The sequence below is a fragment of the Botrytis byssoidea genome (assembly GCF_014898295.1).
Source record: "Botrytis byssoidea strain MUCL 94 chromosome Unknown BBYS_032, whole genome shotgun sequence".
Taxonomy (NCBI): domain Eukaryota; kingdom Fungi; phylum Ascomycota; class Leotiomycetes; order Helotiales; family Sclerotiniaceae; genus Botrytis; species Botrytis byssoidea.
Window position 1 is genome coordinate 188,046 of NW_024065873.1, and position 27,080 is coordinate 215,125.

General features: G+C 43.8%; 8 protein-coding genes across 8 annotated transcripts; 4 read left to right on the forward strand and 4 right to left on the reverse strand.

Moving 5' to 3' along the window:
* Positions 1–244: 244 nt before the first annotated feature.
* On the reverse strand, positions 245–3,128 carry EAE97_010977 (uncharacterized protein; the record flags this gene model as incomplete). Its single annotated transcript, XM_038881492.1, has 5 exons — positions 245–1,601; positions 1,660–2,302; positions 2,569–2,670; positions 2,729–2,757; positions 2,815–3,128. 5 exons carry the CDS (start codon positions 3,126–3,128, stop codon positions 245–247), a joined length of 2,445 nt encoding a protein of 814 aa, XP_038727651.1.
* Positions 3,129–3,730: 602 nt separating this feature from the next.
* Positions 3,731–4,194, forward strand: EAE97_010978 (uncharacterized protein; the record flags this gene model as incomplete). Its single annotated transcript, XM_038881493.1, has 2 exons — positions 3,731–4,029; positions 4,140–4,194. 2 exons carry the CDS (start codon positions 3,731–3,733, stop codon positions 4,192–4,194), a joined length of 354 nt encoding a protein of 117 aa, XP_038727652.1.
* Positions 4,195–4,439: 245 nt separating this feature from the next.
* Positions 4,440–5,390, reverse strand: EAE97_010979 (uncharacterized protein; the record flags this gene model as incomplete). Its single annotated transcript, XM_038881494.1, has 1 exon — positions 4,440–5,390. The coding sequence occupies one exon, from the start codon at positions 5,388–5,390 to the stop codon at positions 4,440–4,442; it is 951 nt and encodes a 316-aa protein (XP_038727653.1).
* Positions 5,391–6,418: 1,028 nt separating this feature from the next.
* On the reverse strand, positions 6,419–9,303 carry EAE97_010980 (uncharacterized protein; the record flags this gene model as incomplete). Its single annotated transcript, XM_038881495.1, has 2 exons — positions 6,419–8,729; positions 8,864–9,303. 2 exons carry the CDS (start codon positions 9,301–9,303, stop codon positions 6,419–6,421), a joined length of 2,751 nt encoding a protein of 916 aa, XP_038727654.1.
* A 763-nt stretch (positions 9,304–10,066) lies between these two features.
* Positions 10,067–12,071, forward strand: EAE97_010981 (uncharacterized protein). The gene is made up of 2 exons (XM_038881496.1): positions 10,067–11,478; positions 11,532–12,071. Exons 1-2 carry the CDS (start codon positions 10,258–10,260, stop codon positions 11,589–11,591), a joined length of 1,281 nt encoding a protein of 426 aa, XP_038727655.1. The 5' UTR covers positions 10,067–10,257; the 3' UTR covers positions 11,592–12,071.
* Positions 12,072–17,816: 5,745 nt separating this feature from the next.
* EAE97_010982 (uncharacterized protein) lies at positions 17,817–20,179 on the forward strand (the record flags this gene model as incomplete). The annotated part of the gene is made up of 5 exons (XM_038881497.1): positions 17,817–18,348; positions 18,468–18,548; positions 18,712–19,089; positions 19,137–19,401; positions 19,450–20,179. 5 exons carry the CDS (start codon positions 17,817–17,819, stop codon positions 20,177–20,179), a joined length of 1,986 nt encoding a protein of 661 aa, XP_038727656.1.
* Positions 20,180–21,237: 1,058 nt separating this feature from the next.
* On the forward strand, positions 21,238–23,922 carry EAE97_010983 (uncharacterized protein; the record flags this gene model as incomplete). The annotated part of the gene is made up of 1 exon (XM_038881498.1): positions 21,238–23,922. One exon carries the CDS (start codon positions 21,238–21,240, stop codon positions 23,920–23,922), a length of 2,685 nt encoding a protein of 894 aa, XP_038727657.1.
* A 387-nt stretch (positions 23,923–24,309) lies between these two features.
* Positions 24,310–27,075, reverse strand: EAE97_010984 (uncharacterized protein; the record flags this gene model as incomplete). The annotated part of the gene is made up of 2 exons (XM_038881499.1): positions 24,310–25,230; positions 25,285–27,075. 2 exons carry the CDS (start codon positions 27,073–27,075, stop codon positions 24,310–24,312), a joined length of 2,712 nt encoding a protein of 903 aa, XP_038727658.1.
* Positions 27,076–27,080: the final 5 nt, after the last annotated feature.

Below are 27,080 nucleotides of genomic sequence, written 5' to 3' on the forward strand. Positions count from 1 at the left end.
AAGCGTACATGAGAATTGTAGTAAATATTATATATGTATCCGTATATGCATGTTTCTTCAATCTGGAAGCTAGAATAACAACTTTACTAGGTTCTCAATTTAACTCGTTCCGCTATGCTACCCAACAGACCAAAAAAAGAATGCTACCCTCCCAACCTCTATTTTATGCATGTAAATCAATTTGATACAACCACCCATTTATACCTCGCTACTCCAATCTATAACACCCATCTCACACCTGAATCTAGTCATCTGAAAATTCTACCGCCACATTCGTATCTAAATCACTCAATGTTCCATCTCCTCCCACATCACCATCTTCACCCCCACCCTCTTCACTCTTCCCATCCAAATCCCTACACAATCTCCCTAACAATCCTTCTACCCTCCCCATACACTGCTCAAGTTTCTCTAACCTTCCTTTGATATCCTCGCCTCCTTCATCGCTACTCCCCTCATTCAACAAATCTCTTAAATGTTTCGGTACAGTCATTCCCGCGAATGGAGCTACCGAATCTCTTCTAATTCTCTTAGCGCTATTAGCCGTATCTCTTCTCTTCATGTGTTCTCTCGGATTAACTGGTTTTTGTCCAGATTTTGATTTTGATTTTGTCGACACATTAAATTCTCGGGCAAAGTCATTTTCGAAAACATTCCGATCGCGTCGGATATCGTTGTCAGATTCTATTCCAATTTCACTTGCAATATCACTCGGAGGTTCCGCATCAAACACTGCTTGCAAGTCACCATGAACGCTAAAGCCTCTGGAAAAATCCCAAAGTCGAGGACGATGTGGAAGACGGGGTAGTTGTTCTGCTTCCTTTTGACGACGGGGACCGGCCCACAACTGACGTCGTTCGAGATAGCCGATGAGGAGCAGAAGGGGAGCATTGAGAAAACGCACGGCTGCTACGTTAATCTTGTGGAACCAACGGGGTGTTAAAACGAATTTTAGAGGCATGAGGACAAAGAGGGCAAGAATATTGAAGGGGGGGAAATAGGCGAACAGGGAGTCTGATTTGACACCTTCGAGAGTAAGGACGGCGCGACGGAATTGGATCTCTGCGGTAGCATTTGAAACGATGGTTGAGAAGGTTGTTGAAAGCATGGAGACGAGGATGGTAAGGAAGAGGGTGTTGCCTAGGAATGCGAAAGTGACCATGAGGATTGGACCGAGGAGCCAATGGAATTGAGCAGATGTTGTGATGCCTGTACCGTCGAGTCCAAACCATATCCAGAGCATCCATTTAGAAACGGTTATTGGCTCATGGATACCATTTCCAAGCCAAATCATAGAGAGCAGAAATCCAGCAAAGCACCACACAGCAAGAACCGTGAGTACAGTGAAATCGCGCATCATAGCCCGAAGAGAAATGAAAAGCATGTTTTCGGACATAAGATTGAACGCTAGACGTGGAACAAGGACAGGAGCTCCCAAGGCGAGGACATCTAATGCTTGTTGGCCAGTGCCAACGTTATCAGTGTGCCAGCCTTTGAAGCGAAGCGCGAGATAAATTCCAAAGATCGCGGCGAAAGTAACATCGAGGAAGGACCACAGATTCTGGGTGTATACGTGCCATCCGTGTTCAAGTATAGAGCAACTGCGATTGGCGTTAATAAGGACTACCAGATTCCACTGGGATGTACTAAAGAACTTACAACTGATCTAAAGACCAACCTGATGTATAAACAATGAATAATAATTCAATCCCACCAAATGTAGATGGATCACGATCTGCCATGACATACAGATAGAAAACCAACAGTAGCAGAAAGTGGCAAACTTCCAAATAATTCCTTGTACGAGGAACTATAAGTCTATATTGGTTAAACAATGGCGCCTCTCTTGGATTGTACAACGAAATTGGCTTATTCTTGTAGTGATCAGGTAGAATATCCATGAACGCCGTGGGGGTATATATGATCCGACCCTCGTATATTGCGCTGATTACTTTTTGGCAAGCCGACGAACTGAGGAAGGCTTTACTTTGAGAAATAATGGCAATTTCTAAGGCTGGTAATCTTCGATTGGCGCCTGTACGGGACTTCGCAGCCCAACCAAAGTTGCTGCTTTCTTGGATGACATTGTTTGGAGCACCTTGAAATGGATCGAAACCTCCTACGAGAATGCGAGACAGAAGAAGTAACCCTTCCGAGCCGGTATGATCCTCGTGGAAACGACGCAGAACTCGATTGGCGACTATTTCACATAGATGGGCACGTGTGGTGCAAATGCTCTGTTGATGAGGTAGAGCCAATTGTTCACGTTGGAACTGTGTTTTGTTGACGAGAAGACAATAGACTTGGAGTTTGTTAGTATCTGAAAGTGGGATTTAATCTCGAAAAAATAAAAAAGACTTTATGGAGTGCTCATGGTACAAACAAATTTGATTTTTGAGAACTACTCAAAATACCGTCCATATCTACCATCACCTCATCAAACAATTTCCAAATGTCCTTCTATTGGCTGTTGTTTTAGTCACTTGAGAAAAGTAGTAATAATCATTCCCTCAACCTTCAAAGTAATCTAACAAGAATAAGAATAAGTATAAGAAAACACTAACATACCAACCGACAAATCATCCAAATCATACAGCTTATCTACCAATGGCCTCACAACCGATACATTCAATCTCGGATCCCTCAATTGTTCCAGACTATATGGATCATCTATCTTTCCCGTCAGTCTAAGTCTCACTTCCCTATCTCACCGTTTGTTAAAACCCACCAATCGCCGAGATGATATCTCTCCTTATCCTAACATTCTATCAGTATCATTCTCCGGCTCAGTAATATACGAAGCAGGAAACAAACCGATGAATCGTCTTATAAACCGGCAAATCCCCAAATTCATCTTGGGGATAACATATATCTCCAATGGCATGAGGGTGATAACACGCATGGCCATCATGTCTCCCTATAACCATACTCCTATGTCCATCTCCACTCCTCACATCCGCATCTCCCTCGATATCCTCCTCCGGGTCCGGTGTCAACAACTGTGTCGTCTCCGTACTGATAAATCTCTCATGCTCATTCTCACGTGAATTTCCACGATAATCTCTAGGAAGCGTCGTAGTTCCAGGGGAAATAGGAGAGGCAGAAGAAGAGGAAGATGCTTGACCCATTATCCCTTCATCAGACCATGCCCAGACTTTGGGACGAGGAATATGCTAAGGTGTTTAGGTAGCGGGTGGTATTTATTGATAATACAAATTCTTGGAATTCCAGGATCCAGCGCTGTTTAATTGATTTTATAACATGACGCAAGGTGCATGAGGTAAAGATAAGGAGGTGGCTCAGGGTAAATTGACTCGATTGACTAGATTTTGAATGGTAAGAGGTGCGATAAGGATTGCAGGCTTTAAGCGGCGAGGATAAGATGAGCAAATTAAATGAATGAATTGAAAGTTTCCTTTTTCTTGGATGCATCGATACCGACGTGGTGGTATTTACCGTATTTTACTCGTGCTATATAAACCACTTTGTGGGGTGCATTAGAGATAGCGCAGAATAGATTTATTATGTGTAATAGATTTGAAGAAATATTCATGAATCGCCGTTAAAACGTTTATTGTTCGGTGATAGTTGAATTGATGATAATAAAATGATAAGTTTACTGCAGAGAGTATGTAGATAAATCTATTCCTCTGTTGCATTCATTCCCAAATCGTATCAATTTCACTGTGTCATATCCTATCTCAGCTCAGCACTCAAATCAAAATTGAAGATGTCCACCTCCTCGAACTCTCAAACACGCTACAAGCTTGTCTATCGTGTCCTCCCATCTCACCTCTCCGCAACAAAAGATGCCATATTCGCTGTGGGTGGTGGAGTGTACGCCGGTGGAAAATACATAAAAGTTTGTTTTGAAATTCCCGGATTCGGACAGTTTTTACCAGTAGCAGAGAAGGGAGCTGTGCCTCACACAGGGCAAGTAGGCGTCTTGGAACGAACAGAGGAGGTCTTGGTGCATATTTTGTGCACCGGGGAGGAAGTTACAAGGAAAGCAGTTGAGGCATTGAAGAGGTGAATTTCATGTTGAGTTGTTTATTAAAGGGAAGCATGGAATTAAAGGAGAAGCGAAGAAGGGAATAGCGAGAGTTTTGCCAGTAGATGGGGCTAATCCTAGAGAATAGGACACACCCGTACGAAGAAGTGAGTTATGAGGTTTATAAACTAGAGGACTTTTGAAGTTTTCGAATCATATCACGGAATATACAGCAATCAATCTCTTACCCAATCCAAATCTGAAGTCGATTTGTAGGGCGTCTTGTAAGGTAGCTACCAGCCAGCATAAATAAACATCATAACTATAACAGCATATGTCGAGCCTTCTTATGATACATCTTCATAATTGAATGTTTGACTGAAATGTTCAATTAAATGGTCGTCATCACGTCGCCAAAATGTAGTGTCTAATTCTCGACCGCAAAGTATCAGACCACTATCCCATTCAGCACCCGAAATTCCTGCACCTCCTCCAATTCGGCTCCTTTCTTCGCCTCAACGTCAGCTTCCGCATTCAACTCCCTCAGTATCTTCCAAAATGCGACCGCAACTCCACGCCCGTTTTCTGAAAAGTTCATCGGCGTATTCACTTTTTTGATACAATAGACTAGTCTCCTCCACAAATCCAGATTCTTGACTTCCGTTCCAGCACTAGTCCGCCAGCCCCTTTGAGCCCAACCGTTGATTCTTTCGGTAGCACCGAGAAAAACATACTCAGAGTCAGTAGCGATGACAATGCGCGTCCAGGATCCAAAGTTATCTCCTTGCCAGGCACGGTATTCGAGAGCGGCTACCACAGCACGCAATTCGGCACGGTTACTAGTTTGGCGATGAGCTTCTCCAGTTGGGCCAGTATTTTCGAGTCTGAAATTGATTTTGTGGTGAGGTGAGATGACGAAACCGCAGCCGGCGCGAGGGCTGACAAGACCATTGGAGAGACAGGAGCCATCAGTGTAAAGGAGGATTTCACTGGGATTAGTACGACTAATAAAGCGATGGGCTGGACGGAAAAGCGTGCTGGGAGTATCACTGGAAAAAGGGGGGCAGAATTTTGTGATGGTAGGCATCGGACCGGAGTCGAGGTTGGATTCAAGGGCATCATTAAAGCCGTTCATTCCCGGTCTAGTGAACATCGTGAATGCGTCTTGTCGGTCAAATACTTGATATTCAGGGTGTTCAAGTGTCTCCGGGTCTTCATCGTCTGAACGAGCATCAGAGAGAGAAGCAGAGTCATTGTTTTCTTCTTCCTCCTGGAGATCCTGCATGAAGCTGTAGTCACAACAGCAGATGATGCAAATTATTTGATGATGAGCTCCGCAAACCAAAGTCCCATCAGAAAGCTCGGTGGGATTCATGTCGGGAATCCAACCAGATGCCATAACGAAATCAGCGACTTGATTAGAATGAGAACAATACGATGACACGGGATGCTCTTCAAGCAAAAGACTGATGAATAGTAAAATGACCAGACGATGGAACTGATGGATTCTGAAGAAAATTGAAGACTACCAACATTTAAAATGAATTGAACGAATGAATTCCACCTCAGATCAGAGCCAAAAACCTGTGGAGTGAATTCACTGATTAAATACAAAGGAAAGTGCCGCCGCTTGTGTTTGAAGTATATCCACTAGCGCTTCTGTCGGTAAAAATTTCATCCCACGAATGCCTTCTTCCAAGGTTGTTACCGGTAGTTTATACTCTATCGGTATTTCGTTTATTTGAGATGTGAAATCAATAGTGACACTGCTGCCGTTCTAATATATAGATACCGCTAAAGAATAAAATACTCGTCTCGCTAAGGTGTACTAATTCATACAAAAATCTTGTACTCTCAATCTCAACCTACGATTTAGTACAATTTTCTCCACCAGAACCGTAGTTTTCATGGTTCCGTAGGGAGATTTGGGAACAGGGCTTACTCTACTCTCTCAATGAGCCCTTTAAATGTATCTCAGATAATGAATATTGGTATAAAATCATAAGCTGTTATGAATCAGGACAATCAATAGCCTACTCACTATTGCTCAGCCGCGTTGGTGAAGACTATTAATTCTAAGAAATAACTAAATCCTTCCAGTCGACTCTCATACGGATTTTGCATCACATAAGGTGTAGAGATACCTGCAAAAATATATATGTAGGAAGCGTGGAAAAAGATAGAATCCCTGTGTGTAGCAATGCACAGGTAGGTCTGTGGAGGAAACAAATGCTTCGAGTTTTAGCAAAATCATCTTGCATTTCGTTTTCAACGACAAAAATTACTCCATCAGATTGTACCCAACGCAATACATAGGGTGCGTGCTCTTAAATAGAAAACACGTAACAGTGTCCCACTCGAACACCTCATACCTTCATCGGTACATACCCAAGCCAGTAATTAAAATCCATCAATCCAAGAGATACATCAATCAACAACCTCTCCAACTCTCCCTACAAAGCCTTCCAGCCCAGCAACTCCCTTCTCTCCCCTCTCGCTTCCAGAATACAGTCCATGACCACCCCCGGGCATTACCAGAACCTGACTACCCAACTCTATCCATTCCCTAGATGTCAACAATTCAAAACTGACATCTGTAATGCCATCAGTGCCAAATACAAATGGCTCATCTTTTGATTTCCCGTTGGAATCAGTTATATCACAACCGTCCAGTGATCCAAATCCAAAAACATCATCTGCGTCTTCTGCCCCCATATCTCTGGCAGGGAGATTTGGGGTTAATTTGAGAACCCGTGCTGAAGCGCGAACACTAGCTATGTATATTACTACTACTGTGCCCGGCGTGACGGAATTAATGTCGCCATCATCAAAGGATGCGGTGAAACCACTGGCAGCTTGAAGAGAATGATGAGTCTGAATCATATGTTTACTGGGTATCGCCATCACCATTCCTTTGCGAATTCGAGGAGCAATCTGAGAGGAACGTTCCATAGGACTATTTGAGTATTCTCGAGTCGGTAAGTCGAGAACAATGCCGATGGTTCCAACTTGACCAGCTTCGATTGTGTGTACCGGGAGGCGAAGATTGCGAATGCTGACTATATGAGCATTATGCCATTCGCCTTTAGTAACTGAGGCAGATGGCGTGTTTCGAAGAGCTATCCTGGAAAGTTCGGTTGCTGAGGGATGCGTGTGTGAGGTACCTAGACTGGTGGGCGAAGAACGGGGGCCAGTCTGAGGAGAGTCATCATCGTCAGAATTTGCTGGGAAAGGGCCCACGACGATTTTATCTCCAATTGATAGCCTGCCAAACCTAAGATGACCGGCAACTACAGTTCCCGCATCAACACCATTACTATTACAGATCAAAGCATCATAAGAAGCTGGCACCCCAAATACATCTTCAATGTGGAATAGAGACGAGGGTTGCTCTGGATTGAGTGCCATGCCAATATAATCGTGAGGAGTGGGTGGTGTAGGTATCGGCAAAGCTTGGAAAAGAGCATGAAGCTGGCGAATACCAGTTCCCTTGACCGCACTTGTAAGGATGATTGGAACAATGGACCTGAGATCTGACATTGCCATTGTATTGATGACTTTTCTAACAGTATTAGTATCTTCAGACAGTATACTAGTTAGATCGGCATCGACGATGTTTTTAGAATTATCTGGCGGAAGGATTGAAGGAGTTCTCCCTGTTGCTTTGATAGCAGATAGAAGTTTCGACAGTGTCTCGCTTAGACGAGGTCTTGAAGCCAGATCAAGCTTGGTGATCACGATAGCCAACGGTTTATCCAATTTCAAACAAAGCTCAAGATGTGCTTTTGCAAGATCAGTTCCTGCCCCAACAGTGCCAAGAAGCTCCGTTGTTGAAGTACTTCCGGCACCGCTTGAACCCGTGTCATCTGCTGCGACACATAGAACAGTCCAATGGGGAGCCCAACCAACCAAGCCTCGAACTGTTGTCCTGCGATACCTTGGATGACCAGCAGAGTCGGAAACAAATAGAAGCCGGCCATCTTCTGCTGTAGCATGAATATCTGTCCAGGACGTTACATTGCCAGAAGCATAATTGATGACTTGTGAGTCTTTATAACCAACTAACTCCTGTGCCACAGAACTTGTAATCCCCGTAGCAATTTCATGACGATGTTTCAATAGACTGAGTCTGCTTTTACCTCTACCATTATCAAGCGTTGTGGTAGACAAAGTACCTAGAAGACTTGATTTTCCAGATGTAGTGGGACCAGTAAGGGTGATACGCAGCTGTTCAGTTGTATCCTCATGCTGAAGAGCGGGGGGCTCGGTAACCTCACTAATTGTAGGCTGTGGAGTATGTTGACGAATGACAGGAGCTTCGTCGTAGCTTATTGACTGTGCTCGTTTCGAACTGAGATCTGGAGTTATAAGGGCTTCAGCGACCCACAATTTCTCTCGGTGCCGGAAATTTGCTGATATCGCTTGATCTTCAGGGACCAACCATGGTTTTTGTTTCTTGAGTCGCTGCGAAATTTGAGACTTTGGGAGTTCATCTGTCTCTTGCCATTCACATTCCCCAACAACTACCTTTCGAACAATCTCAACATTACATCCAAGACTAGCTGCCATAGCCCGTAGGTTTGTCAAACTCTCGTCTAATTCATCGCTCGTCAGACCGACAAATGTACCATCATCGGAAACGCCTATTTCATACAGTGCTCCACGGCTTTCCTCAAGCCCAGCTAACAGCTTCCCGGGTCTTGAAGGGGCATCTAAGCTTGTTGCGCTTCCAGGCAATCTGTTGGACATCAAAATCAGCGCAAGCTCATAATTAGGTATATTTCATTGCATGTCTCAAATTTGATTATTTTAATCTGGGATTGGGCCACGTCGGCCTAACACACAATCACCGCTATGGGGTAATGCACTCACTTCGGTAATACAAGATCACTTGTAGATGATGCATGATACGGAGACGACTGTTGTAGACGCCACAGCAATTGAGTTGTGAGCTGCTCTAAACGTTTCTGTTTACTCTGGTTGGATGGTGCCAATATGGGGCTTGCTTTCTCCTGATTAAGGGGTTGCTGTTTGTGCTGTTGGGAACCAGATATTATTGAGCCGGTGCTTGACGTACTATACGTCCTCCTCGGTCGTAACAAAAGGTGTAGTTTGTATTCTGTGGGACCTTCTTGTGGTTCTGCCTCCAATTTTGTGACTCCATAGTCCGAGATGTGAGTTGAGCCAGGGGAGCTGTCGAGAGATTTCGGATATGGCTGAGGTGAAGGTGGTTTAGGAGAATTGGTAGGAGTCAACAGCCACGGTGATTCTACCCTTGGGGGTTCGGGTTCATATGTAAAAATCGATGCCATTTTCCGATATCAGTTCTAGTCGTTGCCACTGCTCAGTTGTCCAGCACTCGGTTCAATATCCAAATGTCAATGTTAGAGGAATTATTGCCACCACTCTGAGTTGTCCAATTCTCACTCAGCAATCCGTAACTTCTCCAAAGACTGCCGTCGCCGTATTAATATTTTCCCAATCACCAAGGAAGACTGTATAGTTATGTGGTGTTTGTGTATTCGAAAAGGGTGTAGTAATCGTAAAACCATTTTGATGTTTGTATGAATAGATAACTGGTTTGATGAATAGCTTCAGGAACTAGGGATTAACTGAAAATTGGTCGAAAAAAGGTCTTGAACTGAAAGAACAGTTATGCAGATGGGTTAGAAGTCATCTTGATATAACTTCTCTTTGTATGGTAAAGTAAATTGTTTGTGTCAACGTAGGATAATGTAGGGTAGAGGGAGAGAACGTGGATATTAAATAATTGTACCTACAAGTACATAGGTAGGTATTATCAGATAACAGTCATAATCTATCAGTCACACACCGTTTGGTTCACATCCAATTATTGGCTCTTTCATCATTCCAATCATCTTCACTTGTTATAGATCTTAATTATAGCTTCCAAGGTTGGGTTAGCAAACTGTGCTTACCAGGTTTATCACCTTAATTATGTGGCTAATGGGGCTCGGAGGTTCCACATAGGCTAAGCCCCACCAATCTTCAGGTATGGTGTTCATGGATTAACACCCTGAAACTCATTTGCATCTTCGACCCATATTCTCAAGACAACCCTTTGTTACAACTTCACAAACATTTAAGAATAAACTCAGATCCAGTTTTATTAAGTATTTCAGCTCCTTTCTTTTTGTTTGTCAAATACAACAGACTTCATCTCCCAATTCTCATTGTTCTCTATCTATATTCTTGTTACATCTACATTTCCATCAAATAATTGTCATCTCATTTGAATCCTCACCATGGGTCTATTTTCACGAAAAGACAAGAACGCCTCTCCTGCTCCGGCAGCAAACCCTTATGCCACTCCACAACCTCAAGCCGACCCTTACGCACAAGACAATAACAAGTTTGCGAACATGCCCGCTCAACCCACTCAATCTCCATATCAATCAGCCAGACAGCAATACACTGCTCCAGGGGCTGCAGGTGCCCCTAATGGTGCTTTGCCAGGTGGCCCTCGAGGGGGAATGGGTGGTCCTAGTCCTCGAGCTCCAGCTCCAAATGGTGGTGGATACGGATCTGAGAAATACGGAAATGGTGGTGGATATGGCGCAAACAGATACGATGGCCCTGTCGCTAACTCGGGATCAAAATATGGTCCATCTGGTTATGGTGGTTTAGGACGAACCAACAGTAACGATACAACTACGACAGAAGACAATAAGAATGAATTGTTTGGTGGCGCAAAGGATAGATATGTACAAAAGGCAGCTACTGGCTCTGAACGCCCACCTCCGCCATATGGCGCTCAGTCAGATGCTGGCCCATCAACTGGAGGTGGGTATGGAGCATATGGAGAAGAAAGACAACTTACTGCCGAAGAAGAGGAAGAGGAAGACGTTCAAGCGACAAAGGCTCAAATTAGAGCCATGAAGCAAGAGGATGTTTCATCTACTCGAAACGCATTGAGAATCGCGGCCCAAGCTGAAGAAACTGGCCGTGCTACCTTGGCTCGTCTAGGTGCACAAGGAGAACGTATCCACAATACCGAGAAGAACTTGGATCTTGCTGCCAATCATAACCGAATTGCTGAGGAGAAAGCTAAAGAATTGAAGACTCTCAACAAGAGTATGTTCGCTGTCCATGTTTCCAACCCTTTCACAGCAAAGTCGAGAAAGGCTCAACGAGATGATGATATTATCAACAAACATAGATCAGAACGTGATCAGCGCGAGGAAACCAGAAATGCAGCCTTCGCGTCTTCTCAGAGAATGGAGGCAAACTTCAGAGATCTTCAGCCAGGAGATGTAGGATACCGAGCAACAGCAACCAAGGCCAGTCTTGCTGAGAGGTCCAAATATCAATTCGAGGCCGACTCTGAGGATGACGAAATGGAGAATGAAATCGACTCCAACTTGGATGCTCTTGGTCATGCTGCCGGAAGATTGAACTTACTAGCGAAGGCTACTGGTCGCGAAGTTGATGACCAGAACAAACATATTGAAAGAATTATCGGCAAGGTATGTCATTGTATATTCCTATTTGTCTGACATGATTGCTAACTGTGTCTCAGAGCGACCGTGTCGACGATCAAATCGCTATGAACAGAGCCAGATTGGACCGCATTCATTAAAGTCCCTTCTCGTCCACATAGACTTGTTGATAGCGCAATTGTTCAAATCCACAATCTTTCCTTATCTTGGTACATGCGTCATATTGCTAGTAGTTTCCGTCACACGATACTACCCGTAATAATATATCTATCGAGAAAAAAAAACCATTTGAATACCCCAAATATATCTCGCATCATGGACGAACACTCCGCCAAATGTTCAACCATGCATACTTTTAGCTAGTGATATTTCCGGGTGGAAGCATATCATATCATATCATATCATATTACAATACAGGAGTTTCGGTTGCAAACACGGGTCTCGCTAGATCTTGAGGGGTGGGATACCTAGTTTTTGGTTTGCTTGTTTGCTTGCTACGTTGTTGATATGTATAGACGTCGAATTTTCAGATTAAAAACTTTTTATGCTATACTTACGTACATGATTCTTTGTGTGTTTTTGCGTTGTGTGAGAGAATGGAGTGTATTTTTTTCAAATGTGATTGATGTAACATATGATATTACTATACTAATATTGATACTGGTAAACATTAAGAGAATATGCTTAGAGACTTGAGTGATGTTAGATGAAGTAGGGAAAAAGATGGATGGTAGAGAAGAGAGAAGAGAGAAGAGAGCGAAACTCGCTTGTTGATTTGGATTCGGATGGTGTTTAGCTACCTAGTAGGTATCTGGGTATTCTTTCGATAGCAGGCTTAGGATTTTGTTTCTGTTATGAGAGTATTGACTTGTCTGTCTGTCTTTCTTTATTTTAATAGAGAGAGAGAGAGATTTGTGTGTGTGTGTGTATGTGTGTGTGTATGCATTTAGAGGTAATCAATAGATAGATATAAAGCATACAATACACACTCTACATAAAATTGAAACCCCTATCTGGGATTCTGTGGTTTAGACGTGACTAGATTTCTATCTGCGTGTATATATGGGGTATGGAGTGTGGAGTGTGAATTCAATGCTAAACATTTGATAGAGAAATGTGAAGGAAGTGTGTGGTTTTGGGGATCGAGATATATATATATATATAAATATATAGTTCTGGTGTATAAATATATGAATATATGAATATATGGATAGATGGATAGATGGATATGTGAATATACGAATACATATAAAGCTATATACATCATCTATCTACATTCCCCCACAACGACAAATACAACCCTAAACAACGTCATCTTCTTATCAGAATTCCTCCAAATCGAATATCCAAACATGTTTATCGAGTAGAGAGCAGAGGGGTCTACCTCATTGAGAACCATAGATGTTATGCTGTACAGAGGATGAGTGCGTATGTATCTCATCAACATTGGTAGCTAGATACTCATGCAATGCAGAGGTGAATAAAGTATGAGCCTCGGAGTATACAGATAGATAGACAGATAGATATAGGGGGTGTACTTATTTGTATATTCTATACCCCAATCTTCCTCTTCCTCTGTATCTACTCGAGTATATCTCGCCTCTCCTGTTGCCTGCCTACCTAGTACCGTATCTGCAAAAAACGGAGAGATAATAATAATCAAACAGAAATGTTCCAAACCACGAACAAACGAAATAAAAATGAAAAGAAGAAGATCTCGAAAACGAAATGCTCTCAGAGGGAGCAAGCAGTAAGTGACGAAAGAGCAAAAATCTGCAAAAGAATAAAAACATACAACAGTGGGGATTCGCTGGTGGTCACCCACCCAACTACTAATCCACCGATCTGAAGCTTGTGTATGGCAGAGCGGACGGGATGCCCAATTCTCTTCAGTCTATGGTCGTATGTGACAGAAATACGGTTGTGAAAGCTTATATACTCTTCTAAAGCATACCTCGATCAATAGTTGGAGATTCGCTGATAGTAGGTACCCTACTGCTCAACTCTTGTGTTCCCTAGGTGAAGCTTGTCTCCTGGTAGTCTCAACTAATTGTCTTTAAATTATTGAGCCTATGTTTGTATGTGAGAGGAAGTAGCTGATTTGAAGATATGAATTGTAGATTTTGGCGACGGTTTGTATGTTGGATTTCTGTGTAACAACCCCAACACTTAAGCAGATGAGTATATCTGATTGGCATCGAAGAGATAAGGAACACATGGCTATCTAAGTATCGACTTCATCGCTGTATTTGTAAAATGCAAACGATACCGAGGTAGATAATGGAGCGAAGAAAGTATATCCTGGTTGAGCATTGCGGATGAGAGATATTGACTCGAAGTTCTAATCCACTCGCTTATGGAACATACCGATTCACCATGCCAGGACAAATATATCGTCTTCTTGCAATGAACATAGAGTACCTATCTCAAGGGGATTGACAAGTCCCGTGAGGCTAGCACTTCGCTAAATACTTATCATATAATTGGTTGTATCGAATGAAGGAAATTACTAATTCTGTTGGTCGTCGCCAGGAAAGACAATGTCCACGGGTGCTCTAGATATTCGCCCAAAGGAGGGGCATCCACATGAATCGGGGGTGATCACGAGGGTCTTTGAAATCCTTCCGAAAGATATAAACGGGTAATCGTCCGGTGGAGTCGGCGAAGATGATGTATATAGGTAATATTCGTATTGTAAGAATCCTTATTGTTGAACCATGGTTTGTTTTCAGACCATAATCATGTGAGCCAAGAAGGAGGGGTCGTGGTGGAGTTGCTTGAAATGTGGATGACCAGATATCGCTCTACACTCAATAGTGTGAGTACCTCGAGTACCTACTGTCCATTCGCAAATACCGGGGACCTTGAGTATTATTGAACCTTAAAATGGATCATGTATGATGGGTGCAAGCGAAATAATGCAATGCAATGTGCCCGATGGATTTGTTGCAGTTGTTGTTTGCTTGTACGCCATTGTCGGTAGGAGCTGAATGGGAAAAAAGCTGCCTTACTTACTGTACTCGTACATAGTAACCTTGGACTGTTATACGAACTTGATTGGCAGACATATGGGGAAGTCTTATAGGTGCTATATGCATTATGCGGCGGTGGAATTCACGAAATGGGATGTTGCATTTTGCATCTCGCATTTAGGTGTTGATACTGGTGGCGATATTACCTAGTATACAAAACCAACAGTTGTTATCGAGGGGAATTGACATGAACCTGAGTTCTAGTGTATGCTAATAATGAATACATCGGTTGATTCCATCTTGATGACCGGCAAGCTCGAAATTTGAAGGCTTACCAAATTGTATCAGAGGATGCATATTTTCGCAACGACCCGATTGTGGAGTACAAGAGTTCTGATAGTCCAGGTTTCTCATGGGATTGTTGATAATTGTGGATGTACGGAGTAAATAGATAGTCATGTATGCAATATCCATGTTCCCCACCAGGACAAAGGATTGCAGCAGCGAGCTTGGACTGCTGTTCGTACAGTTGTTAAGTAGATGCAATCATTTAGATTATACCTACCTACTTATCGAACGAACAAGTGTAAAAATTGGCGCAGTGCGCGCTGCTGTCGCCCAGACACCTTGAGCGGAGTATGAAAAAGGAAAAGAAACGGTGGATATAATAAACCTTGGAAGCTATGTGAGACCTTTCCCTTTATTAACTCGGACCTGAGGGGAACGAGAGTTTACCACTGTTTTGTTTTGGGTATTATTTGGCGAAAGCGGTTGAAAGGAAAAAGTAGGTAGGTTTGGCCATAAACTCGATGTCACTTTACACATCTGAAAAGTTGTACCCTCGCCCGATTACTTTGTGTACCTACCTAGACAAATCAACTTCAATACCGGAAGAATGAGCGGTGGATTGGATGAAGTATAATGAGGATGAAATGCCAGGGTCGATTTTGATGATCTCACGAAATTTGATATCGTCACCTTCCTTCATAGACATAAATGGCACGGCTATAGTGCCCTTTCCACCACTTCACCGCTGTTCTCTCTCGTGTTTTCCGTTTTGAGGGAATGTTGCATGCATTTGTCGGGAGGATTAAAAGGAACAGAAACCTCCCTGTTCCTCGATAGTCAGAACACATATGATCAGTTTTTTCCCGGATAGATGATGAGAGACGAGAGATGACTTTGAAAAGAGGCTCTGCTTGGGCAAAGAAATAAGTATTGCGGTGCTTCAATGTATACACCTACTAGTCTTAGGGTACAATCATAGGTACCCAGTAGATATCTAGACGACGGCGATAATATGAGAAGACATCAAAAGGTTAATTAATGGTTTTTGTAATTCGAAAACTTGGCTTCCTGAGACCATTTGATTTGCAGTGCTAGTGGTTTGCTTTACGTTGGGCAGTTATTCGGATCACCGAGCACCTGCAAGTGGATGAGCGAGTGACGTTGCTGTACTGACATTTGGCTTGACCGAGTTCGTTGAAAGATCTAGCTTTTATTAGTGAGCAATGAATGGTAAGATCTTGACTGAAAACAAATGCTTTTGCTTCACTCCCACCAAACTGGCAGCATCTTTTCAAATTGTTCACTATCAGCATCTGCATACTACCTACCGATTGAATATCAATCTCAAGATAGTGGTGGGGTGGGGTCTGTTATCAACAAATGATCTTAGCGCAAATCACCCTTAAGGGTCGGAGAGATGCCGGACGGAGAAAATAGACAATAGATGGATAATCGATATGTAGAGACCCAGGTATTATTATCATGGAATAAGACGTTCCAGTAGATAAGTAGGTAGGATAGCTATATAGATATATAGTAGGTAGATAATATCTAGATAATGCAGTGATAAACATATAATACATATTGATACTACCTCGCAACCTACAAGAGACAAGACAGAGAGATTATATATATTGACTCCGATGTCTACTAGGTGCTTATCGTTATCGATAAAGCTACCTAGGTGTTCAAGTATCTAGTAGCTTGAGTAGATTGCTAGTCTCCTAGTCTCCTAGTGTAGATCAATCAGCGATACCGTGTGGGGATATCCAGACTTATCTACAGCGTCCCTAGTACTCTCACTCCATATACATGTGTCTAGATAGATTTCGTGGTACTATCTATCACACCATTTTTGATCTTGAATAATAACCTTACTTAAGGCACGTAATATAACAAACATGGCTGTGAAAGACTACAAGGATATTTGCCTACATTTAAATCAGATGTGAGACATTCTTCTATGTATTTGAAAATCCATGAGTCGTGAAGTATTTGCGAGGTATCTGAAGTATCTGAAGTATCTGAAGTATCCAGGATCTAGCTTCTAACTTATGCATAGCAGGTCTCTCATATCCCCCAGGCCTACTCAGGATTCAATGAATTGTGTCAATCACTTGAGGTATCTAATAAATCCATCCATTTACCTACCTACCTACCTACCTACCTACACCCATACTATTCTACATCATTCATAAAGGTTTCATACAACGATCAGTGGCAAGCTCATGTACCGGTACCTAGGTATTCATTCATTCTTCCTCCTTTCATACTCCGAATTCCAGATCCATCTGCAAATGTGTCGTTTCATTGACCTTCATTCAAGTCCTACACAATAACGACTGTATAACAGCAGTCATCTTTATTCCGCTCTCGAAGGTTCGATCATTACTTGTTCATTTTGGAGAAACCCTCGCTCTCATTGTTTCCTTGACCCTTTCAACTGCCTTTGCCTTGCATTAAGAACCTTGAAAAGAAAGTCGTCTTGATGACAATGATTGATTAGCCAAGGCAAGACATATATCGTACATAATCTAAGGCCACTCCTCCCTCCCAGCTACATATTTGTACTAACTCCAATTCTCGGCTTCAAAAAGTCAATTACTAGATTACTAGATAATTACAACCAACACCCGAGTTAGTTGCGACCAGACTCGGTCAGCTCCGCATCAAACCCCAATCCCAAAAGCCCCGCCTGATTCCTACTTGCACTGCAGTCCCTCTTTCATCTGATATTGTTGTTCATCTTTCCATCATATTTCACAATTAATATTAACTGAGTGAATCCATCTCGGAACCTTTCGACCTTTCACCGAGCATCAACCTCTCAATCCTCCATTGTGCAAGTCATTTTCCAACTGTCAACAACAGCACTCTTTACAGCCTTACTTTTCACGTGTTGTTTGTGCTGCTTCGAAACTACAGCGTAATACGATAATCTCAAGTCAAATGAAAATCTAAGAAATATTTACGACACCTGAAAAAGAACACTCGGGGTCAGATCTCATACCTACCTAGTCAACTGTCTTCTACAAAGCGTCATCATAGATTTGGAGGTTGTCCTTCGAATTCCGATCCCAGGTCAGTGCGGGATCGATAAGATAAATGGATAATACTATGGAGGATGACGATGTTGACATGCCATATGCGCCGCCTCTGCAAAATGCGAATACCTCTCGCTGTCCAAATAACGAAGCTTCGCGGAATGGTATGCAACCGCCTGGTACCCGGTATCCACCGCTCATGAATCCTTGGGCAGGCTACCAAGCAGGCTACAGTATGAACTCTACCATGTACGGCACTTCAAACTATCCCTCAAGCCCGTATGGTGATGGAAGTCCAAGTTATGCCAGTCCAAGTTATGCCGCCCATTGGTCTCAAAATACGCGTGCTCAGGGAATTCCATATCACGATTTGACAGACTTTCAACATCATAATTCAGAGCCACCTCTTAGCAGATCCTACCCTACATTACCTCCTATGTCAGGCCCTCCCGAGTACAACTCTTGGACGGGACCTTGGCCTCATAACTCTCGAGCTATGCCAATGTTCGCCAATGAAAATTCTATGGCGGACAACAATAATACCTCTCAAAGATTGGGGAACGATGGCGTTGTAGGCGCTTCACAGGAACAAGGTGATCCCCAACTTTAACTACCCCATATCTCTATTGAGAGATCTTTTTGTCTGTCAACGTGGAATCAATGCTTCCTCGAAAGTTGTAAGACCACTAAGAAGCTGACAGCCGTCAAATAGTCCAACAACGAAGACGGGAGCGGGAACGAGAACGAGAGTTACGACATCGACATGTCCCCCAAAGTACTAATTCGGAAGCCTGTGAGTACACTCACTTTTATGTTGGAGGAGCCTGTGAATCATGTTCAATACCCTTCCAGTTAACTCCTAGCATACTCTCTTTACGTTTACACTTATCTGCTTTGATGGTTATACAAACCACCATAAAATAGAAAGACAATCATCCACTAACAAAGCTTTCTAGTTGGGTCTGCGTCTCCACACGTTCCTAATCCTACCGTTAGCTCTGAATGGAATCGATCAAGTGCTAGATCGGGACGTCGTTTGGCTGATGCTCAACGTAGAGCAGTGTTGGGCCGTGCTAGTCGTCCCGGTAGAGATTCGGATACAGACGAAGAAGAATGGGGAGAAAGTGACGAAGATGATGATGTCATGGGAGGTTTAGCAACTGCTCAAATGCAATTGTTAGGCAACGCCGCCTTTGCTTCTGCTTTACGCAGTCGTGGCGTTAGTTTGAGTCGTGCCCTTGATCTGGGGGTTGATGGCAAAGGAACGCCGTCCAAAAAGTTTTTGTCTTCACTCCAGAAAATGAATGTTGATGCTCTGACGCAAGAAGAACGCAGTAAGTCTTGAACAGCAATTTATTGCAGCTCTTCTGACCATGCCCAGATTGCTCGATTTGCTACGAAGAAATCGGCGTGGCGAATCCCGAAGGCGTGATTGAACAGCCGTTACGTATGCCCAAGTGTAAACATATATTTGGAGATGTCTGTCTCAAGACATGGTTTAAGGAAAACGACAGCTGTCCGTACTGCAGGGATAAAGTTCCCACACAATCCACAAGAAAGGTGATTGAGCAGTTAGTACGGCAGCAAATGCGATATCGCCATAATATAACTGCTCGTTCCGCTGAAGCCGACCTTCTCAATTCAGGGTATGTCCCGAACTATCACTCTATGAAAAATAGCTGACATTTAGGAAGCGCACTTGATCCACAGGAATATCACACACCAGTCTGGTCAGCGACCGACACTGTGGAAAGCCGACGTCGCGCTGCCCGGGGAAGACTGGCCGGATTTGGGACAGCACCAGCACCTCCAGGAAGGCGTCCCAGTTTGATGAGTTACAACAGGCTCTACACTCCCACTTCACAATTGCAAAATGAAGTCAATCCCTTTCAAGCACATTCACGGCATAATTCAAACTCGGAAGGAGTCTCACCCGGAACAATGGGCGCATCGATCACGAATAATGGTCACCGACAGCCCGCACCCCTCACAACTAACTCGTTGGGACACTCGGCAAATTCGACGGGCTACATGTTTCCAACAAACTTGTCCTCGGGATCTTCTGCAGTGCCAAATACTTTTATGCCTCCACCCGCACCTTCTTATTCCCAACACAGACCAAGCGGGTTCGGATCTATGGGAACTCCAACATTTGACTCAACTGAAAGCGTGAACCCCGGCCAACATCACAATTATCAATCTCCAGGATACCAACAAGAAGATTCTGTTGCCTTTCAAAGCCAGCAGCTAGCTCGCGGTTTTGGATTTCAAACCCAACTACAAGCTCAGCAGTATCACCAAGCTGAGCAACAACTTCAACAGCATCAGCAAACTCGGCAACGGGAACATGAGCAGCAGAGACAGAGAGGAGGTAGAGACACTGAACTTTATCCCCCTCCGAATGGGGACATGGGAGACTTTTGAAGAACACATCGGCCAGAATCAAAAATCTATGGATAAATCTCAAAATTGCAAGTATCACTCATTCTCTCTTGAATTCTTTCCGTCGACTTCGCTTTTCCATCTTTAAAAACACTCGTGCACACATAAGACTCATTTGGGCTATTTGGACCTGGGAGGCAAGGCGTACTGGCGTGGACAGGAGTTTCAGGTTCGGATACCAATTTTGAATGGGGAAACTACTTGTGTATTAGCGGCTCTAAGAATCCTCCTTCCAGTCTCCTGAAGGATTGATTGAGATGGTAGCGACGGTGATGATGGTGGTGGGTGTTGGCATTGATCATCATCTTCCTGGTTAGCCCAGCGTTAAACAAACATACATACATAATTAGCGAATAGAAAAACCTTTGGATAAAACATTTGGATAAAACATTTGGATACAACATTTGGATAGAACATTTGTGGTTGTGCTTTGCATGTCAATCAAGGAAATGTGTGAATGGCCGCTTTGACTTTCAAATTTTCCAATAGGCGCACCAGAACTCCAGCTATTAAGAGAGACATAGGAAAATTATCAAGGACTCTTTGATTTATTCACATAACTTGACATCGGTTAGTTTGAGTGATTAAAGTAAATATTGTTTCTAGAGCATTTCTCGATGAGTCTAGTTGAATATGATTTCACTGCCTAGGTAGGTATTCAGATTTATCTCTATCTTTCGGGATGATGTCGTCCTATCATGCAATGCAAGGCTGATGATTGTGCAGTCCCGACAAGGCTGATTAGCTTCGTCGATCATAACTTTTGAAGAAAAGCGGTATAATCTGGCAGAAAAAAGTTCCCGTTGCTCTCGCTGGAACATTGTAAAATAATCTTTTCCTGTATTGATACAAAAGAGAGCTTCTCAATTCCTCACTATTATTTTTTACTCTATAATCTTAGCTCCTCTTCTAGTAACAAGCATATTGATTTCTCGTCCTATCATACTTACGATAATAGAAAATCCAAATTATTTCTACCGAAAGGTGTTTTTTTAAGACGTTAGGTTTAGAGAGCTGGAAAAGTCCTATCAATCGCCGTCATGCCCGAGAAAGTTCTTCTCAAATTCGGCGACGATGCTGATGAGACTCCTCAGATTGTGAAAAGGGAGGGGGCTCCTGGTACGAAATCTATGAATCAGAAACAGGCGCAATCAAAATTGAAATCAAAATCGCAATCGCAATCACATTCCGCGAAATCTACAGGCACGAAACGTTTAAGAGATGGAAGCCCAAAATCAGATCCGAAGAGGAAGAAATTGGCGGTGGTGCAGGGCAAGGCGACAAATGCAAACGGTGCGAAGTTGACAAAATTAGAGCATGCGGATGACTTGAAAGCCGGCGGGAAAGAGCAGGAAGAAGAAGCTGAAGTTCTTAAGGAAGCAAAAAAACCAACCAACGGCACCAGTAAAGACAAATCTTTTGGGGAGGAGAAAAATCGACAGAGAGGACAAAACCCGAGGTCTGGCAGTGAGAATGTCAAAAATGCGGCCCCGGACAGGCATCTACAAAAGACTGCTAGGGAACTCGAGCCATTTCGAAAATCACTTCCGGTTTATAAGAAACTGGTTGATCTTAAAACTGCTTTGCGCACCAATGATGTCCTTCTCTTAACTGCAGAGACTGGTTCCGGAAAAAGTACTCAACTGCCTCAATTTATGCATGATGAGCCTTGGTGCAAGAAACAGAAGGTAAAAATCAAGAATGCGACGGGACAAGAAGAGGATATTTCAGTTGGCGGAGTCATTGCTATTACTCAACCTCGTCGTGTTGCTGCTATTACTTTAGCCCGTCGTGTTGCTGCCGAGATGGGATCTGCCCTTGGATACCAACGTACAAATACTCCTGGAAAGGTCGGTTATTCCGTCCGTTTCGATACCAATACACCCATTGGAATGAAGATTAAATTTGTTACCGAAGGTACCTTGCTTCAAGAAATGGTCCACGATCCAAATCTCAGAAAATATAGTGCTGTCATTATTGATGAAATTCACGAGAGAGGGGTTGATGTTGATCTTATTGCTGGATTTCTCCGACAAATAGTTCATGGAGATAAGCAAGGCCGTGGTGGTATTCCATTGAAAGTTGTCATCATGAGTGCAACTCTTGACTTGGGTGGATACGAAGCTTTCTTTGCAAATCCTGACTCAAATCCTAGTTATCGACCAGGAAACAACTATGGCTCAATATTTGCACCCCATCTTGTGAATAATGAGAAGGTCATTGAGGCTGCCAAACCAATGCTAGCTGTAAAGTCTGGAAAAGCAGAGGACGTGGAATTAAAAGAAACAGAAAGCTCCGAAAAAGTAGACACCGGCGTTGCTATTGAGGAAGTCAAAGGTAGGAAATTCAAAGTTGACCTATACTATGACAAACCGGCCGATCCCAGTAATTACCAGGAGACTATGTTCAAGAGGATTGCGAGTATACATGTTACGGAACCCCTTCCCGGAGACATACTGGTCTTTCTAGTCGGTCAAGAAGAGATTGAACATATGCAAACCAGACTTGAGGCTCTTGGTGAGTCTCTAAGCAAAGAAGTGCCAAGAATCAAGATTATACCGCTGTATGGTGCTCTTCCACCAGATGCTCAACAGTTAGCTTTCGATCCAGTCAAGGAGCCCAGGACGAGGAAAATCGTCCTAGCTACTAACATCGCGGAAACGTCAGTAACAGTTCCCGGTGTGCGATATGTAGTTGATAGTGGTAAAGCCAAGGTTAAGAAGTACCGTACAAAGTTGGGTATGGAATCTTTGCTTGTCGTGCCGATCTCTAAACAATCCGCCCTCCAAAGAATGGGTCGTGCTGGTCGTGAAGCACCTGGTAAATGTTGGAGAGCATATGGTAAAGACGAATATGAATCTTGGCTTCAAGACGAAATTCCTGAAATCCTTCGTTGCGATGTGCTCGAGGCAGTTCTTAAGATGAAAGCTCGTGGGGTCCAAGATGTTATCAACTTTCCTCTCATGGATGCCCCTGACGTGGAAGCTATGAAGCATGCTATCTTCCAACTTAACGCCATGGGAGCTCTCGATGATGAAGGTAACTTAACCACAGATGGTAAAAAGATGGCCAGTTTCCCTCTTCCTGCCGCCTATGGCCGTGCTCTCATCGCCTCCTCATCTCCAGAGTTCAACTGCGTTCTCGACGCTATTGACGTTATCTCCCTCCTCACTGCCGATTCTGAAGTATTCATCCAACCCAAATCGCAAGAACAAGAAGAAGAAGTCGACGCCAATCGCGCCGACATCATTCGTCGTGAAGGCGATCTTCTCACGTATCTCACAACCATGCAACGCTACGCCTCCGAAAACACAAATCGATTCCAGTGGTGCAAATCTCGCAATATCAGCGCGCGAGCAATGAAATCCGCAATGCTGAATCGCAAACAATTGCGTCAGTTAAGCGTCACTCATGGTCTCATTGATGCCCTTCCCCCTCCTGATCCTCAGCCCTTCGAACCCTCTACTCCCGAAAGAGCAGAGTCTTTGATTAAAGCATTCCTGAGGTCGTTTGGGGATAGAACGGCAACGTTGGCCCCAGACGGAAGTTATGTGACGACAAAGGGAAAAAACGCCGTGGTTATTCATCCGCAGAGTGTGCTTTGGGGAAGGAAAATCGAGGCCATCATGTTCTTGGAAAATGTGTTCAGTACGAGGAATTGGGCGAAGAAAGTTAGTGCGGTGCAGGCGGATTGGGTGTTGGAGGCTTTAGGGGGCTGGATGTGAGGGGGATTGGGCATAGGCTTATGGTCTTTGGAAAAGAAGTACTGGACGCAGCGGAAGAGAGAGATGGGGATGGATATAAGATAGATACATAAATAGATACCCAGGTGATGTAAGATGTGGAACGTAGAAGAGATAGATATGGTTTATAGATTAATCATAGGATTTTAATACTGTAGGATACTTGCCAAAACGTCTCGCAATCACATGCAAGCATTGATACAAGATTCCACTATGTTCTCTAGATGTGGGAAACTGGAGTTGCACTAATTTTTCGACGTGAAATTGATTGCAGTGGGTATATATGATATATCACTCAGCTAGACATAATCCTCAACGCGCACGATACTATACATTGCATTGCATACCGCATTTCCATTTCTACGCCCCCTACTTCTTCAAGCGATACCTGCCCCCGATGCACTCCAACACGCCCTCCTCTACCTTTTCACCCAGCCACTCCAACAACTCTTCATTACTATATGGAAATCCCTCTGCAATCAACATCTTCAACATCATTGCAATCTGCGGGGCGCCCATCTGGCTCGAGCTATTCGTCAACATGCTCTGCACAAACTGCCAATACACCTTTGCATTTTCACCCACGATACCTTTGTCCTCCTTTCCACCCTCTCCATCCTCATCAGCAAGATCCGCACCGACGGGGGCCGAAGCAAGGGCATCCGAACGCGCACGATCCGACGCATTGAGCGTTTCGAGCACGGAGTACACTTGGGATTTCGGCGGAGATTCCTGGAGCACGAATTTTGCGACCCAGAATTTGAGGGCCGAGGAGATGAGCGCGGGGTCCATGTCCAGCGCGGCGGTGAGTTCTTCGATGCTTTTTTGCGCGGAGACTTCTTCCTCCTCGGGATGGAGATGCGTGGTTGCGCTGTGGAAACAGGAGATTACGGTGGCTTGCCAGGTCGTGCATTCTTCGACCACGGTGCGGTCGGCTAGTTCGAGCTCCACGGTCGTGTGGCCGAGTGCGGGGAGCCAGGTGAGTTTTCTGGAAGGTTTGAGGGAGGAAAAGGCGGTGGAGTAGTCTGATTGGAGGTTGGCAATTTGAGGAGGGAGAGTAAAGGTGGATTCTTGGAGGGGAGGCCAGAAGAGACGGGAGAGAATTTTGGTATGGAGAGTTGGGTGAGTTGATGGGGGAGGCATGACTTTCTTTTCTGCGATGCTAAGATTTTGGGTTTTGTGGATGGCTTGGTCAAGGCGAACGGAATCGAGAATATCTTTTAGCATTACTTCACAGCTTTGGAGTGGCGCTTCCCCGAAGCGGGATTTAAGCAGTTCGAGAACTTTGATCTGAGAAATTATTAGAATTGTATATATGAGAAGGCGAATAGAACAAACACATACCTCTTTTTCGAAAGCTCCGTCGTTCCTCAGAAGGTTTTCACTAATGATATTTTGGAACTCTTTGATAAAAACATCTTGAGATCCGAAAACCCCGATTAATGTTCCAATGATATCAGCATTTTTAGACCTCTTGTATCCTGGTCCTGCATCTACAGGATCAGGTACCCACTCCATGTCATGCCAATCTAATTCTTCGTCGTCAATTTTCTGTCCAGACTGCTCCGAATCATTGTTGAGTAAATGAGCTAGCTCAACGAGTCTATCTCCGCTAGATTCTATAGGGTTTCCTTGCGCGTCTTCAGTGTCCGAAAGTAATCCTGCGATTATTATTCGGACCGTATCTTCTCGTGAGCAAAGATATACCTGTAACGGATATGCTACACGATCCAAGAGCACTTTTGAGTGATCAAGCGAATGAAATGACCAAATCATTGAGATGTAGGTCTGTAGAATTAAAAGTGTAGAAGCCCCTGGATGAAGCAGCCTCTCTTTCAAAGTGGCTGCAAAAGCTTCTGTCAAATGTAATCGTCTTTGAGGTGTGGTAATTGTTGTTCGAAGGTCGTGCAATGCTCCATTACTATTTGGCCAATTCACAACAATATCAAATAACTCATTCGTCCTAAGTGCTGCGAGACGGCCAATGCTCATTTCCTTCCACTTTTCCATATCGCTCCAAGCTACTTCAACATTGTCGATGACCTTAAAGACCAGGACGGCGAGTTTAGAATACCGATCTTCAATCCATCCGCAAAGATCAGTAACACAATTGGAAGGTGATACGTGATGTGCCGTTCGTGGAAGTACGGAATTTCTTCTTTCGCCGTCTTGGGGGGTCACACTTATTTCATTTGCAGACCACAGTCCTTTGCAACCTCGATTGACATAATCAGTCATAGATTGGTTCATGATTTCGGCAAAAATCACCTCGAACTTTTCTCCGGCCAGACCAACTTTGTTTAGAGACTCCACAAGGTTGAGCATTTCGTTGCAAACTTTATCCGTCCTCGCATCAATAGGTGCAATACCAGATCCCTTTCCGCCCTGCAATCCAAGGATAGAAGAAACATAATTATCGAGAACAGTCCTTAATGCTGCAATGAATTGATCCGTGAGAGAATTTGTTATGATGGCATGTAGATCCCGTCGGAATTTCTCCAAAACCACACGTGAGAGCCCCGGAGTAAAAAGCTCAACTTGTTTGAGGATGACTGACAAGCCATGCAAATACATACGATGAGCAAATTCCAATATATTTACACTGCCATAAATCAAAGGTTGAGGACCCTCTTCATCAGTGCAGAGTCCCAATACCGGCAAGATTTGATGCAGAAGATGCCTACGGACTTGTTGGGTATGCCAAACAAGGAGATCATCCGTATGCAATGCAAATGGGAGGCGGTTGATGGGATTCAGGACATCCTTTAAGGCTTCGTCAAAGGATGGATCAGATGGTATCGACAGAGGTCTCAGAGTCTCGATAGAACCCGGGTCTAACGGTACATCCGGAAGTTGGAGACGATAAGTAACAGTATGCCAAGATCTATCCCATTGGATTTGATCCCGAACTTGGGCTACAGACGAATCCCGATTATGCCCTCTGAGCTGCTGCGAGCTCCTCGTATTTGAAGCAGGTGTTTTCGGTCCATTACTAAAGCCTTGTGATTCTCCAAATGGTTGGCTTGGTGTTGTAAAGCTACCGGTTGGCGTTGCGACTGGGGTAGGTTCTGAAATCTCGGGCTTTTTGAATACTGAATCCAAAACGCGTTTTCTTTTCGTGGCAAAAGTGGCCATCACGA

What these genes read in the sequence shown, in the direction of transcription:
- EAE97_010981 (XM_038881496.1), top strand. Translation starts at nt 10,258, where the DNA reads ATGGGTCTATTTTCACGAAAAGACAAGAACGCCTCTCCTGCTCCGGCA. An exon ending in TTGAAAGAATTATCGGCAAG is followed by an intron (nt 11,479 to 11,531) that starts GTATGTCATTGT and finishes ACTGTGTCTCAG; the next exon opens with AGCGACCGTGTCGACGATCA.